This window comes from Oncorhynchus clarkii, chromosome 19 (assembly GCF_045791955.1).
Source record: "Oncorhynchus clarkii lewisi isolate Uvic-CL-2024 chromosome 19, UVic_Ocla_1.0, whole genome shotgun sequence".
Lineage (NCBI taxonomy): Eukaryota > Metazoa > Chordata > Actinopteri > Salmoniformes > Salmonidae > Oncorhynchus > Oncorhynchus clarkii.
This window is the reverse complement of record NC_092165.1, coordinates 1,023,834-1,037,475: the sequence shown is the minus strand read 5'-3', so window position 1 is coordinate 1,037,475 and position 13,642 is coordinate 1,023,834. Positions and strand designations below refer to the sequence as shown.

At 44.9% G+C, this 13,642-nt stretch overlaps 2 protein-coding genes across 3 annotated transcripts in view; one reads left to right on the top strand and one right to left on the bottom strand.

The window, feature by feature from the left end:
- Positions 1 to 1,270, bottom strand: part of LOC139374078 (H/ACA ribonucleoprotein complex non-core subunit NAF1-like) — a 20,387-nt gene extending 19,117 nt beyond the window's left edge. For both annotated transcript variants that reach the window (XM_071115062.1, XM_071115063.1), the window contains exon 1: positions 1,154 to 1,270. The gene's annotated coding sequence lies outside the window, so the exon portion shown is untranslated. The remainder of the gene's footprint in view (positions 1 to 1,153) is intronic.
- LOC139375501 (translation machinery associated 16 homolog) lies at positions 678 to 13,642 on the top strand. The gene is made up of 8 exons (XM_071117332.1): positions 678 to 746; positions 2,621 to 2,730; positions 2,831 to 2,868; positions 6,567 to 6,651; positions 10,430 to 10,578; positions 10,659 to 10,701; positions 11,615 to 11,784; positions 13,626 to 13,642. Exons 1-8 carry the CDS (start codon positions 678 to 680, stop codon positions 13,640 to 13,642), a joined length of 681 nt encoding a protein of 226 aa, XP_070973433.1.

Below are 13,642 nucleotides of genomic sequence, written 5' to 3'. Positions count from 1 at the left end.
AGTGCTTTTTTCGCAAACGCGCTTGTTAAATCACCCGTTTGGCGAAGTAGGCTGTGATTCGATACATTAACAGGCACCGCATCGATTATATGCAACGCAGGACACGATAAACTAGTAATATCATCAACCATGTGTAGTTAACTAGTGATTATGTTAAGATTGATTGTTTTTTATAAGATACGTTTAATGCTAGCTAGCACCTGACCGTGGCTCCTTGCTGCACTCCTATAACAGGTAGTCAGCCTGCCACGCAGTCTCCTCGTGGAGTGCAATGTAGTCTACATTAATCGTCGACCTCCAGTAACAACATTCCAAACGTGTTTAGTAGCGTCTAGTCTACATGTGGCATTAGTTCCACCGTTTGTATCCGTTTCAATGGAGGTACTTTATTTTTAACGTGAACTACAAATTCCTCTATTGTGGATAAATGGCTTCACATAGGATAGATTACTCTCAACGTGCCCCTGATTCAGAATGTAGTCATGGCATGCTTGGTCCAATCAGTGGAGGCTGCTGGGCAGAGGACAGCTCATAATAATGGCTGGAACCAATCAGTGGAGGCTGCAGAGGACAGCTCATAATAATGGCTGGAACCAATCAGTGGAGGCTGCTGAGAGGACAGCTCATAATAATGGCTGGAACCAATCAGTGGAGGCTGCAGAGGACAGCTCATAATAATGGCTGGAACCAATCAGTGGAGGCTGCTGAGAGGACAGCTCATAATAATGGCTGGAACAGAGCTAATGGTATGTCATCAATCACCTGGAAACCACTTGTTGCATTTGATACCATTCCATCAATTCTGCTCCAGCCATTACCACGAACCCGTCCTCCCCTAACCCTACTTTCTGGTATTAGCTAACTTTAGAACTAGCTGGATAGCTAGTATACCAGCCATATATTTTGAAGAAATACGTTTTACAATCGGAGTTCATAGCACAGGAGTTAAAATCGTAGCTAGCTAACGTTAGCTGGTCCACTAGTTAATAAAACAGTTATGTAGCTTGGTTGGCATTCTCAGAACCAGATAACGTTACTGTTAGTCAGCGTTTTAAATTGTCCTTGGTATTGTATCGCTAATTCTGTATAATACGGTGGCATTATTACAATGTTGTTTATCATATTGCAAACGTGTAGATGAAGATGGACTTACGTTCGAGTAGTTAAGGCTACAAAGCTGTTCTCTCGGCAGTCTGCTCTCTGCTACTCTCAGTAACGTTACTCTGCTGTTCGCAACACGTTTTGATTCGGAAACAACGTGGTCTTGTTGTCTTCCGGGTTGTGGAACCTGTCTTTCGGCCGCCGGAGGAAATGACGGACAGTGTTGTCCGACGGACCAGCAGCATCCGCCGGAGTTGTCAATACAGAACACGTGTTTTCAACCGGTGATCAAACTTCGCACATACAACTAAAACATGGTAAAATTACACTTATTATTTAACATCCTTAACATGTATCTAGATGTGTAGAAATAGATTTAGCTAAACCTAGATGTATATAATGTTATAGCGCTCTTACAACCTAGTGAATGTATACTGCAAAAAAATATTAACGCAAAATGCAACAATTTCAACGATTTATGAGTTAGTTAATTTAAGGAAATCAGTCAATTGAAATAAATAAATTAGGCACTAATCTATGGATCTCACGTGACTTTCACAAGCACCAAGTCTAGGACTTGCCTAGTTCAATAAAAAACAGGTCCTACGGCTTCTTAACAGCTTCTACCCCCCCCCCCACTATTTGCATTGAATACAAATTTTTTTACGCTGCTGTTCCTCGCTGTTTATTACGTAGTCACTTTACCCCTACCTACATATTACCTCGACTAACCTGTACCCCCGCAGATAGACTCAGTATTGTTATTTTTTTTACTTTAGTTTATTTATTAAATATTTTCGTCACTCTTATTTTACTTAAGCTTTTAAGTAAGTATTTCACATGACTGAGCAGGAGCACAGCGATTGGTGGGCCTGGGAGGGCTCCACCCACTGGGGAGCCAGGCCCAGCCTTTATTACAGACAGAAATACTACTCAGTTTCATCAGCTGTCCGGGTGGCTGGTCTCAGACGATCTCACAGGTGAAGAACTCGGATGTGGAGGTCCTGGGCTGGCGTGGTTACACGTGGTCTGGCGTAGTTACACGTGGTCTGCGGTTGTGATGCCGGTTGGACGTACTGCCAAATTCTCTAACATGACGTTGGAGGCGGCTTATGGTCGAGAAATGAACATTAAATTCTCAGGCAACAGCCCTGGAGGAAATTTCAGCATGTGAATTACACGCTCCCTCAAAACTTCAGACATCTGTGGTGTTGTGTGACAAAACTTCATATTTTAGAGTGACCTTTTATTGTCCCCGGCACAAGGTGCACCTGTGTAATGATCATGCCATTTAATCAGCTTCTTGATATGCCACACCTATCAGCTGGATGGATTATCTTGGCAAAGGAGAAAGACTCACTAACTGGGAAATACTCTTTCTTGCGTATGGACATTTCTAGGATATTTTATTTCAGTTCATGAAACATGGTACCAACACTTTACATGTTGCGTTTATATTTTAGTTCAGTATAGAATAATGCAAGACGGTGTTCTAACAGTCGTGTGTGTGTGTGTGTAGCCCAAGGCGGGGAAAGGTAAACCAACTCAGAAAGAGAAGGTGTGTCATCCCTATAGCAGGAAAGCTGCTTACTTGGCCAGCCAGGAGATACGTCTGGGAAAGAAGGAGAGGTAAGGAGGGAGGGAGATGGTTTGTGTTTGTGTTTTGAACAGAGAGAATCCTGTATATTGTTATATATTTATAAAGTTAAGTGTGTATCTCTGCCTCCAGACAAAAGAGTGAGAAGGCCACTCGTCTCAACAGCATTGGTGAGTCTGACAGTCTGTTACTACTATTACTGTGTTACTTTACTATTGTTACTGTACGACTGTTACTGAACATCTGCTGTCTCAGCCACTGCCTGTCACCAAGGGAGTACCCCAAGGCTCGATCCTAGGCCCCACACTCTTCTCAATTTGCGTCAACAAGCAGTAGGAAGCGCTCTCATCCAATTATATGCATATTTTTTTTTATTTAACTAGGCAAGTCAGTTAGGAACAAATTCTTATTTACAATGACGACCTACCAAAAGGCAAAAGGCCTCCTGCGGGGATGGGGGCTCTCCATGATTGAGTCTTTGAATGAAGAGATTGAGATAAAACTGTCCGGTTTGAGTGTTTTTTGCAGCTCGTTCCAGTCGCTAGCTGCAGCAAACTGAAAAGACGAGCGACCCAGGGATGTGTGCTTTGGGGACCTTTAACAGAATGTGACTTGCAGAACGGATGTTGTATGTGGAGGATGAGCTCTGCAGTAGATATCTCAGATAGGGGGGAGTGAACAGGTGTTGTATGTGGAGGATGAGGGCTGCAGTAGATATCTCAGATAGGGGGAGTGAACAGGTGTTGTATGTGGAGGATGAGGGCTGCAGTAGATATCTCAGACAGGGGGAGTGAACGGGTGTTGTGTGGAGGATGAGGGCTGCAGTAGATATCTCAGATAGGGGGGAGTGAGGCCTCAGAGGGTTTTATAAATAAGTATCAACCAGTGGGTCTTGTGACGGGTATACAGAGATGACCAGTTTACAGAGGAGTATAGAGTGCAGTGATGTGTCCTATAAGGAGCATTGGTGGCAAATCTGATGGCTGAATGGTAAAGAACATCTAGCCACTCGAGAGCACCCTTACCTGCCGATCTATAAACGATGTCTTCGTAATCTAGCATGGGTAGGATGGTCATCTGAATCAGGGTTAGTTTGGCAGCTGAGGTGAAAGAGGAGCGATTACGATGGAGGAAACCAAGTCTAGATTTAACTTTAGCCTGCAGCTTTGATATGTGCTGAGAGAAGGACAGTGTACCGTCTAGCCATACTCCCAAGTACTTGTATGAGGTGACTACCTCAATCTCTAAACTCTCAGAGGTAGTAATCACACCTGTGGGGAGAGGGGCATTCTTCTTACCAAACCACATGACCGTTGTTTTGGAGGTGTTCAGAACAAGGTTAAGGGCAGAGAAAGCTTGTTGAACACAGAGAAAGTTTTGTTGTAGAGAGTTTAACACAAAATCTCTTCCCTCAAAGACTAAATCATGGACCCTCTTACTGATGGTTGTGGCTGCTTTGCATGATGTATTGTTGTCTCTACTTCTTCCTTTTGTGCTGCTACCATGTTGTCATGTTGTGCTGCTACCATGTTGTCATGTTGTGCTGCTACCATGTTGTCATGTTGTGCTGCTACCATGTTGTCATGTTGTGCTGCTACCATGTTGTCATGTTGTGCTGCTACCATGTTGTCATGTTGTGCTGCTACCATGTTGTCATGTTGTCATGTTGTGTTGCTACCATGTTGTTGTCATGTTGTGTTGTTTCCATGTTGTTGTCATGTTGTGCTGCTACCATGTTGTTGTCATGTTGTGCTGCTACCATGTTGTTGTCATGTTGTGCTGCTACCATGTTGTAGTCATGTTGTGTTGCTACCATGTTGTTGTCATGTTGTGCTGCTACCATGTTGTCGTCATGTTGTGCTGCTACCATGTTGTTGTCATGTTGTGTTGCTACCATGTTGTGTTGTTACCATGTTGTGCTGCTACCTTGTTGTTGTCATGTTGTGTTGCTACTTTGTTGTTGTCATGTTGTGTTTCTACCATGTTGTTGTGTTGCTATCATGTTGTGGCATGTTGTGTTGCTACCATGTTGTGTTGCTACCATGTTGTGTTGCTACCATGTTGTTGTGTTGCTATCATGTTGTGGCATGTTGTGTTGCAACCATGTTGTGCTGCTACCATGTTGTTGTAATGTTGTGTTGCTACCATGTTGTTGTCATGTTGTGTTTCTACCATGTTGTGTTGCTATCATGTTGTTGTCATGTTGTGTTGCTACCATGTTGTGTTGCTACATGTTGTTGTCATGTTGTGTTGCTACCGTGTTGTTGTCATGTTGTGCTGCTACCATGTTGTTGTCATGTTGTGCTGCTACCATTTTGTTGTCCTGTTGTGCTGCTACCATGTTGTTGTCATGTTGTGCTGCTACCATGTTGTTGTCATGTTGTGCTGCTACGTTGTTGTTGTGTTGCTACCATTCTATGTTGTCTCTCTTTATGTAGTGCTCTGGTGTCTCTCTTGTCGTGATGTATGTTTTGTCCTATGTTTTTATTGATTTGTATATTTAATCCCCGTCCCCGACGGAGGTCTTTTGCCTTTTGGCCGTCATTTTAAATAAGATTTTGTTCTTAACCTACTTGTCAACCACATATCACAGTAGTTAGTATATTCAGATAGCTAGGCGGACAACCACATATCACAGTAGTTAGTATATTCAGATAGCTAGGTGAGACAACCACATATCACAGTAGTTAGTATATTCATATTCAGATAGCTAGGTGGGACAACCACATATCACAGTAGTTAGTATATTAATCTTCAGAAAGCTAGGTGAGACAACCACATATCACAGTAGTTAGTATATTAATCTTCAGATAGCTAGGTGGACAACCACATATCACAGTAGTTAGTATATTCAGATAGCTAGGTGGACAACCACATATCACAGTAGTTAGTATATTCAGATAGCTAGGCGGACAACCACATATCACAGTAGTTAGTATATTCATCTTCAGAAAGCTAGGTGAGACAACCACATATCACAGTAGTTAGTATATTAATCTTCAGATAGCTAGGTGGACAACCACATATCACAGTAGTTAGTATATTCAGATAGCTAGGTGGACAACCACATATCACAGTAGCTAGTATATTCATCTTCAGATAGCTAGGTGGACAACCACATATCACAGTAGTTAGTATATTCAGATAGCTAGGTGGACAACCACATATCACAGTAGTTAGTATATTCAGATAGCTAGGTGAGACAACCACATATCACAGTAGTTAGTATATTCATCTTCAGAAAGCTAGGTGAGACAACCACAAATCACAGTAGTTAGTATATTCATCTTCAGATAGCTAGGTGGACAACCACATATCACAGTAGTTAGTATATTCAGATAGCTAGGTGGGACAACCACATATCACAGTAGTTAGTATATTCAGAAAGCTAGGTGAGACAACCACATATCACAGTAGTTAGTATATTCAGATAGCTAGGTGGACAACCACATATCACAGTAGTTAGTATATTCAGATAGCTAGGTGAGACAACCACATATCACAGTAGTTAGTATATTCAGATAGCTAGGTGGGACAACCACATATCACAGTAGTTAGTATATTCATATTCAGATAGCTAGGTGGACAACCACATATCACAGTAGTTAGTATATTCAGATAGCTAGGTGAGACAACCACATATCACAGTAGTTAGTATATTCATCTTCAGATAGCTAGGTGGACAACCACAAATCACAGTAGTTAGTATATTCAGATAGCTAGGTGGACAACCACAAATCACAGTAGTTAGTATATTCAGATAGCTAGGTGGACAACCACATATCACAGTAGTTAGTATATTCAGATAGCTAGGTGAGTACAACGGTAGGGTGTACCCCCTCTTACCTTCTATTGTCGGTGTGTGTAGGTGATAAGCTGCAGTGGTTTCAGAGCCAGCTGGACTCTGAGAAGACAGAGTTCACCAAACAGGACGCCTGTCACATCATAGAGAGGTTAGTACCCGTGTCTATATTCACCAAACAGGACGCCTGTCACATAGAGAGGTCAGTACCCATGTCTATATTCACCAAACAGGACGCCTGTCACATAGAGAGGTCAGTACCCGTGTCTATATTCACCAAACAGGACGCCTGTCACATCATAGAGAGGTCAGTACCCGTGTCTATATTCACCAAACAGGGAGCCTGTCACATCACAGAGAGGTCAGTACCCGTGTCTATATTCACCAAACAGGGAGCCTGTCACATCACAGAGAGGTCAGTACCCGTGTCTATATTCACCAAACAGGGAGCCTGTCACATCACAGAGAGGTCAGTACCCGTGTCTATATTCACCAAACAGGGAGCCTGTCACATCACAGAGAGGTCAGTACCCATGTCTATATTCACCAAACAGGGAGCCTGTCACATAGAGAGGTCAGTACCCGTGTCTATATTCACCAAACAGGGAGCCTGTCACATAGAGAGGTCAGTACCCGTGTCTATATTCACCAAACAGGGAGCCTGTCACATAGAGAGGTCAGTACCCGTGTCTATATTCACCAAACAGGGAGCCTGTCACATAGAGAGGTCAGTACCCGTGTCTATATTCGCCAAACAGGGAGCCTGTCACATCACAGAGAGGTCAGTACCCGTGTCTATATTCACCAAACAGGGAGCCTGTCACATAGAGAGGTCAGTACCCGTGTCTATATTCACCAAACAGGGAGCCTGTCACATAGAGAGGTCAGTACCCGTGTCTATATTCACCAAACAGGGAGCCTGTCACATAGAGAGGTCAGTACCCGTGTCTATATTCACCAAACAGGGAGCCTGTCACATAGAGAGGTCATTACCCGTGTCTATATTCACCAAACAGGGAGCCTGTCACATAGAGAGGTCAGTACCCGTGTCTATATTCACCAAACAGGGAGCCTGTCACATAGAGAGGTCATTACCCGTGTCTATATTCACCAAACAGGGAGCCTGTCACATAGAGAGGTCAGTACCCGTGTCTATATTCACCAAACAGGGAGCCTGTCACATAGAGAGGTCAGTACCCGTGTCTATATTCACCAACAGGGAGCCTGTCACATAGAGAGGTCAGTACCCGTGTCTATATTCACCAAACAGGGAGCCTGTCACATAGAGAGGTCAGTACCCGTGTCTATATTCACCAAACAGGGAGCCTGTCACATCACAGAGAGGTCAGTACCCGTGTCTATATTCACCAAACAGGGAGCCTGTCACATCACAGAGAGGTCAGTACCCGTGTCTATATTCACCAAACAGGGAGCCTGTCACATCACAGAGAGGTCAGTACCCATGTCTATATTCACCAAACAGGGAGCCTGTCACATAGAGAGGTCAGTACCCGTGTCTATATTCACCAAACAGGGAGCCTGTCACATAGAGAGGTCAGTACCCGTGTCTATATTCACCAAACAGGGAGCCTGTCACATAGAGAGGTCAGTACCCGTGTCTATATTCACCAAACAGGGAGCCTGTCACATAGAGAGGTCAGTACCCGTGTCTATATTCGCCAAACAGGGAGCCTGTCACATCACAGAGAGGTCAGTACCCGTGTCTATATTCACCAAACAGGGAGCCTGTCACATAGAGAGGTCAGTACCCGTGTCTATATTCACCAAACAGGGAGCCTGTCACATAGAGAGGTCAGTACCCGTGTCTATATTCACCAAACAGGGAGCCTGTCACATAGAGAGGTCAGTACCCGTGTCTATATTCACCAAACAGGGAGCCTGTCACATAGAGAGGTCATTACCCGTGTCTATATTCACCAAACAGGGAGCCTGTCACATAGAGAGGTCAGTACCCGTGTCTATATTCACCAAACAGGGAGCCTGTCACATAGAGAGGTCATTACCCGTGTCTATATTCACCAAACAGGGAGCCTGTCACATCACAGAGAGGTCATTACCCGTGTCTATATTCACCAAACAGGGAGCCTGTCACATAGAGAGGTCAGTACCCGTGTCTATATTCACCAAACAGGGAGCCTGTCACATAGAGAGGTCAGTACCCGTGTCTATATTCACCAAACAGGGAGCCTGTCACATAGAGAGGTCAGTACCCGTGTCTATATTCACCAAACAGGGAGCCTGTCACATAGAGAGGTCAGTACCCGTGTCTATATTCACCAACAGGGAGCCTGTCACATAGAGAGGTCAGTACCCGTGTCTATATTCACCAAACAGGGAGCCTGTCACATCACAGAGAGGTCAGTACCCGTGTCTATATTCACCAAACAGGGAGCCTGTCACATAGAGAGGTCATTTAACTAGGTATTTTATTGTACTTTTATTTAACTAGGCAAGTCAGTTAAGAACAAATTCTTATTTTCAATGGGAACAGTGGGTTAACTGCCTGTTCAGGGGCAGAACGACAGATTTGTACCTTGTCAGCTCAGGGATTTGAACTTGCAACCTTTCGGTTACTAATCCAACGCTCTAACCACTAGGCTACCCTACTGTTGGAGCTGGAAGCACAAGCATTTAGCTAGGTATTACTATACTGTTGGAGCTAGAAACACCTGCATTTAGCTAGGTATTACTATACTGTTGGAGCTAGAAACACAAGCATTTAGCTAGGTATTACTATACTGTTGGAGCTAGAAACACAAGCATTTAGCTAGGTATTACTATACTGTTGGAGCTAGAAACACAAGCATTTAGCTAGGTATTACTATACTGTTGGAGCTAGAAACACAAGCATTTAGCTAGGTATTACTATACTGTTGGCCAGGTACAGCTCTCTTCAGCTGTCGTGAGACTAGGGCAAAGCAGTTGGCTAGGTAATGCTCTGTTTCAGCTGTCATGGGACTAGGGCAAAGCAGTTGGCTAGGTAATGCTCTGTTTCAGCTGTAGTGGGACTAGGGCAAAGCAGTTAGCTAGGTTACTGCTCTGTTTCAGCTGTCGTGGGACTAGGGCAAAGCAGTTAGCTAGGTACTGCTCTGTTCAGCTGTCGTGGGACTAGGGCAAAGCAGTTAGCTAGGTTACTGCTCTGTTTCAGCTGTCATGGGACTAGGGCAAAGCAGTTGGCTAGGTAATGCTCTGTTTCAGCTGTAGTGGGACTAGGGCAAAGCAGTTAGCTAGGTTACTGCTCTGTTTCAGCTGTCGTGGGACTAGGGCAAAGCAGTTAGCTAGGTACTGCTCTGTTCAGCTGTCGTGGGACTAGGGCAAAGCAGTTAGCTAGGTTACTGCTCTGTTTCAGCTGTCGTGGGCAGCCTAGCTGCTTGGAGAAGGAGGTGTTTCCTGTACCCTCGAGGGACTAGGGCAAAGCAGTTAGCTAGGTACTGCTCTGTTCAGCTGTCGTGGGCAGCCTAGCTGCTTGGAGAAGGAGGTGTTTCCTGTACCCTCGAGGGACTAGGGCAAAGCAGTTAGCTAGGTACTGCTCTGTTCAGCTGTCGTGGGCAGCCTAGCTGCTTGGAGAAGGAGGTGTTTCCTGTACCCTCGAGGGACTAGGGCAAAGCAGTTAGCTAGGTACTGCTCTGTTCAGCTGTCGTGGGCAGCCTAGCTGCTTGGAGAAGGAGGTGTTTCCTGTACCCTCGAGGGACTAGGGCAAAGCAGTTAGCTAGGTACTGCTCTGTTCAGCTGTCGTGGGCAGCCTAGCTGCTTGGAGAAGGAGGTGTTTCCTGTACCCTCGAGGGACATGCAGACAGGGACTTTTGAAATGTTTGGATATTTTGTTTGTACATGTGATTGGTGGATTCAAATAAAGTGTTTAAAATGTTTGTGTGTGTGTGTGTGTGTGTGTTTGTGTGTGTGTGTAGGTACCTGCAGAGGTTTGACGGGGAGTTGGACCAGATAGAGCTGGTGAACGGGATCAAAGGTCGTCAGGGTCGTCTCCATGGCAGCAGGGAGACCGTCATCAAACAGACTGTAGAGAGAGAGACCGCTCTGTACCATGGCAACGGCTTCGGTCAGTCTCACATACACACACACAAAATGACACACACACACACACAGAACCCTGACAGTGTGTTCCTCTTCTCTCCTCAGAGATTCCAGACATCATCAACTCTAAACATCTCAAGACCTTCAGGTGAGACGACCAATGACAACCCAACTCTGGCTAGAGCAGGAATCTGATTAGTTTGTGTCAGTAGAGCTGTGATCTGATTGGTTGTTGCCAGTAGAGCTGTGATGATTCATGAAAAACAGCTCTATTCGTTACATTTACTTCTGAAACATTCTCTCACCTGATTGGTTGATTCTGTTGTGGTTCGTTCCTTGTTCCCTGTCAATCATTGGTTCATTGGTGAAATTAGCGTTCAGACAATATCTTTAAAAAACCTTTATTAATGCAATTGCAGACAGAAGTTGACAACGGGAACATAGCACATGCATGTTTCCAGAGTAATTTCTGCAAAATAGAAAAGGATTTGAGTTGTTTTATTATTCCTGCAGTCATATATCTTAGTGATGTCACTGCCTACGTCATTACCTTCTACTCATGAGACCAAGCCCATGCCACCGCAGCTTATACAAACAGTCGTTTCAGTGTTATCTAAAGGCTCAGCAGGAAATGTCCCCAAGTTGATTTATAGTGGAGTGTCTGACTAGTCTCTCATCTCTTACACTGCAGAGTTCTGTCTCACAGTCACACGTCTCTCAGACCGTTTTCTTTATAAGAGGCAGAGACTAGAAATAAACTGTGGAACAATATTAAACCTTTTATCATGAATATATATATTGTTCATCTGTAGTCCAGGACCCTATAAATGTAGAAGGGGAAGGGGTCTTATAGCCCCTCCCCTTCTATTAATACAACATAATCAATTATTATAATACATCAATCATTTGGTACAGCCCCTATCATGACCCCTAGGCTGATTGCATGATTCTGAGCTGTGATTGGATGATTCCATGGTTCTGAGATGTGATTGGATGATTCCATTGTTCTGAGCTGTGATTGGATGATTCCGTGGTTTTGATCTGTGATTGGTTGGTTTCAGGGAGTGGAGCGGCGATCTAAAGAAGCTTCCCAACATCAAGATGAGGAAGTTCTCTTCCCGAGGGACGGACAGAACAGGAGGAGGAGAGGAGGAGGAGGGGACCGCTGGAGGAGAGGAGGAGGAGGGGACTGCCGGAGGAGAGGAGGAGGAGACCGCTGCAGGAGAGGAGGAGGAGGAGGAGACCGCTGGAGGAGAGGAGGAGACCGTCGGAGGAGAGGAGGGGACCGCCGGAGGAGGGGAGGAGGAGGCCTTAATGAATGACTCAGATTCAGATGCCCAGGAAGATGCCCCATAATGCTTTGCATGTTAGAACTCTGGGGATGTCAGCCATCCTACCTGACTGGGGTTAAGACAACCTGTGTGTGTGTGTGTGTGTGTGTTTCTCCCAATACAGACATCTAATAAACCTAAATACATACCGATACTGTTGTTCTGTTTCATTGAAGATACTCTTTAAACATAGAAATTAGAGTGTGTCCGTTGCTGTGTTCAAGGCAACTTGGAACTAGGAAACTCTGAAATGTTCAACTTGGAAACCCTTTAAGAAAGATGAGATCAGAGGATCAATAGGAAGCTCTACGCGAAATAAAAGTAAGCACATCTTTACTCGGAGGTTCTGAGTTGTCTTGAACATGGCTAGTTTGTGTCCAGTCAGTAACTCCACTATACAGGTTGTACCCAGTCAGGTTGTACCCAGTCAGATTGTATCCAGTCAGGTTGTACCCAGTCAGGTTGCACCCAGTCAGGTTGTATCCAGTCAGTTCCATTGTGTCAGTAACTCCCCTATACAGGTTGTATCCAGTCAGGTTGTACCCAGTCAGGTTGTACCCAGTCAGGTTGTACCCAGTCAGATTGTATCCAGTCAGGTTGTATCCAGTCAGGTTGTACCCAGTCAGATTGTATCCAGTCAGGTTGTACCCAGTCAGTAACTCCACTATACGGGTTGTACCCAGTCAGGTTGTACCCAGTCAGATTGTATCCAGTCAGGTTGTATCCAGTCAGGTTGTACCCAGTCAGTAACTCCACTATACGGGTTGTACCCAGTCAGGTTGTACCCAGTCAGATTGTATCCAGTCAGGTTGCACCCAGTCAGGTTGCACCCAGTCAGGTTGTATCCAGTCAGTTCCATTGTGTCAGTAACTCCCCTATACAGGTTGTACCCAGTCAGGTTGTACCCAGTCAGGTTGTACCCAGTCAGGTTGTATCCAGTCAGGTTGTACCCAGTCAGGTTGTACCAAGTCAGTTCCATTGTGTCAGTAACTCCCCTATACAGGTTGTATCCAGTCAGGTTGTACCCAGTCAGGTTGTACCCAGTCAGGTTGTACCAAGTCAGTTCCATTGTGTCAGTAACTCCCCTATACAGGTTGTATCCAGTCAGGTTGTACCCAGTCAGGTTGTACCCAGTCAGGTTGTATCCAGTCAGGTTGTACCCAGTCAGGTTGTATCCAGTCAGTTTGTATCCAGTCAGGTTGTACCCAGTCGGGTTGTATCCAGTCAGGTTGTATCCAGTCAGGTTGTACCCAGTCAGGTTGTATCCAGGTTGTATCCAGTCAGTTTCATTGTGTCAGTAACTCCACTATACAGGTTGTACCCAGTCAGGTTGTACCCAGTCAGGTTGTACCCAGTCAGGTTGAATCCAGTCAGGTTGTATCCAGGTTGTATCCAGTCAGTTTCATTGTGTCAGTAACTCCACTATAAAGGTTGTAGCCTTCTGAAAGTATTCAGACCCGTGTGAAGTTGCTGGATGTTGGCGAGAACTGGAACACGCCGTTTTACCCGTTGATCCAGAGCATCCCAAACATGCTCAGTGGATGATGTGTCTGGTGAGGATGCAGGTCATGGAAGAACTGGGACATTTTCAGTTTCCAGGAATGTAGTCCAGAACCTTGTGTCACGGGGCCGTGCATTATCATGCTGAAACATGAGGTGATGAATGGCACGACAATGGACCTCAGAATCTCGCCACGGTATCTCTGTCCGATAAAATGCAATTGTGTTCGTTTATCCGTAGCTTATGCCTGCCCATAA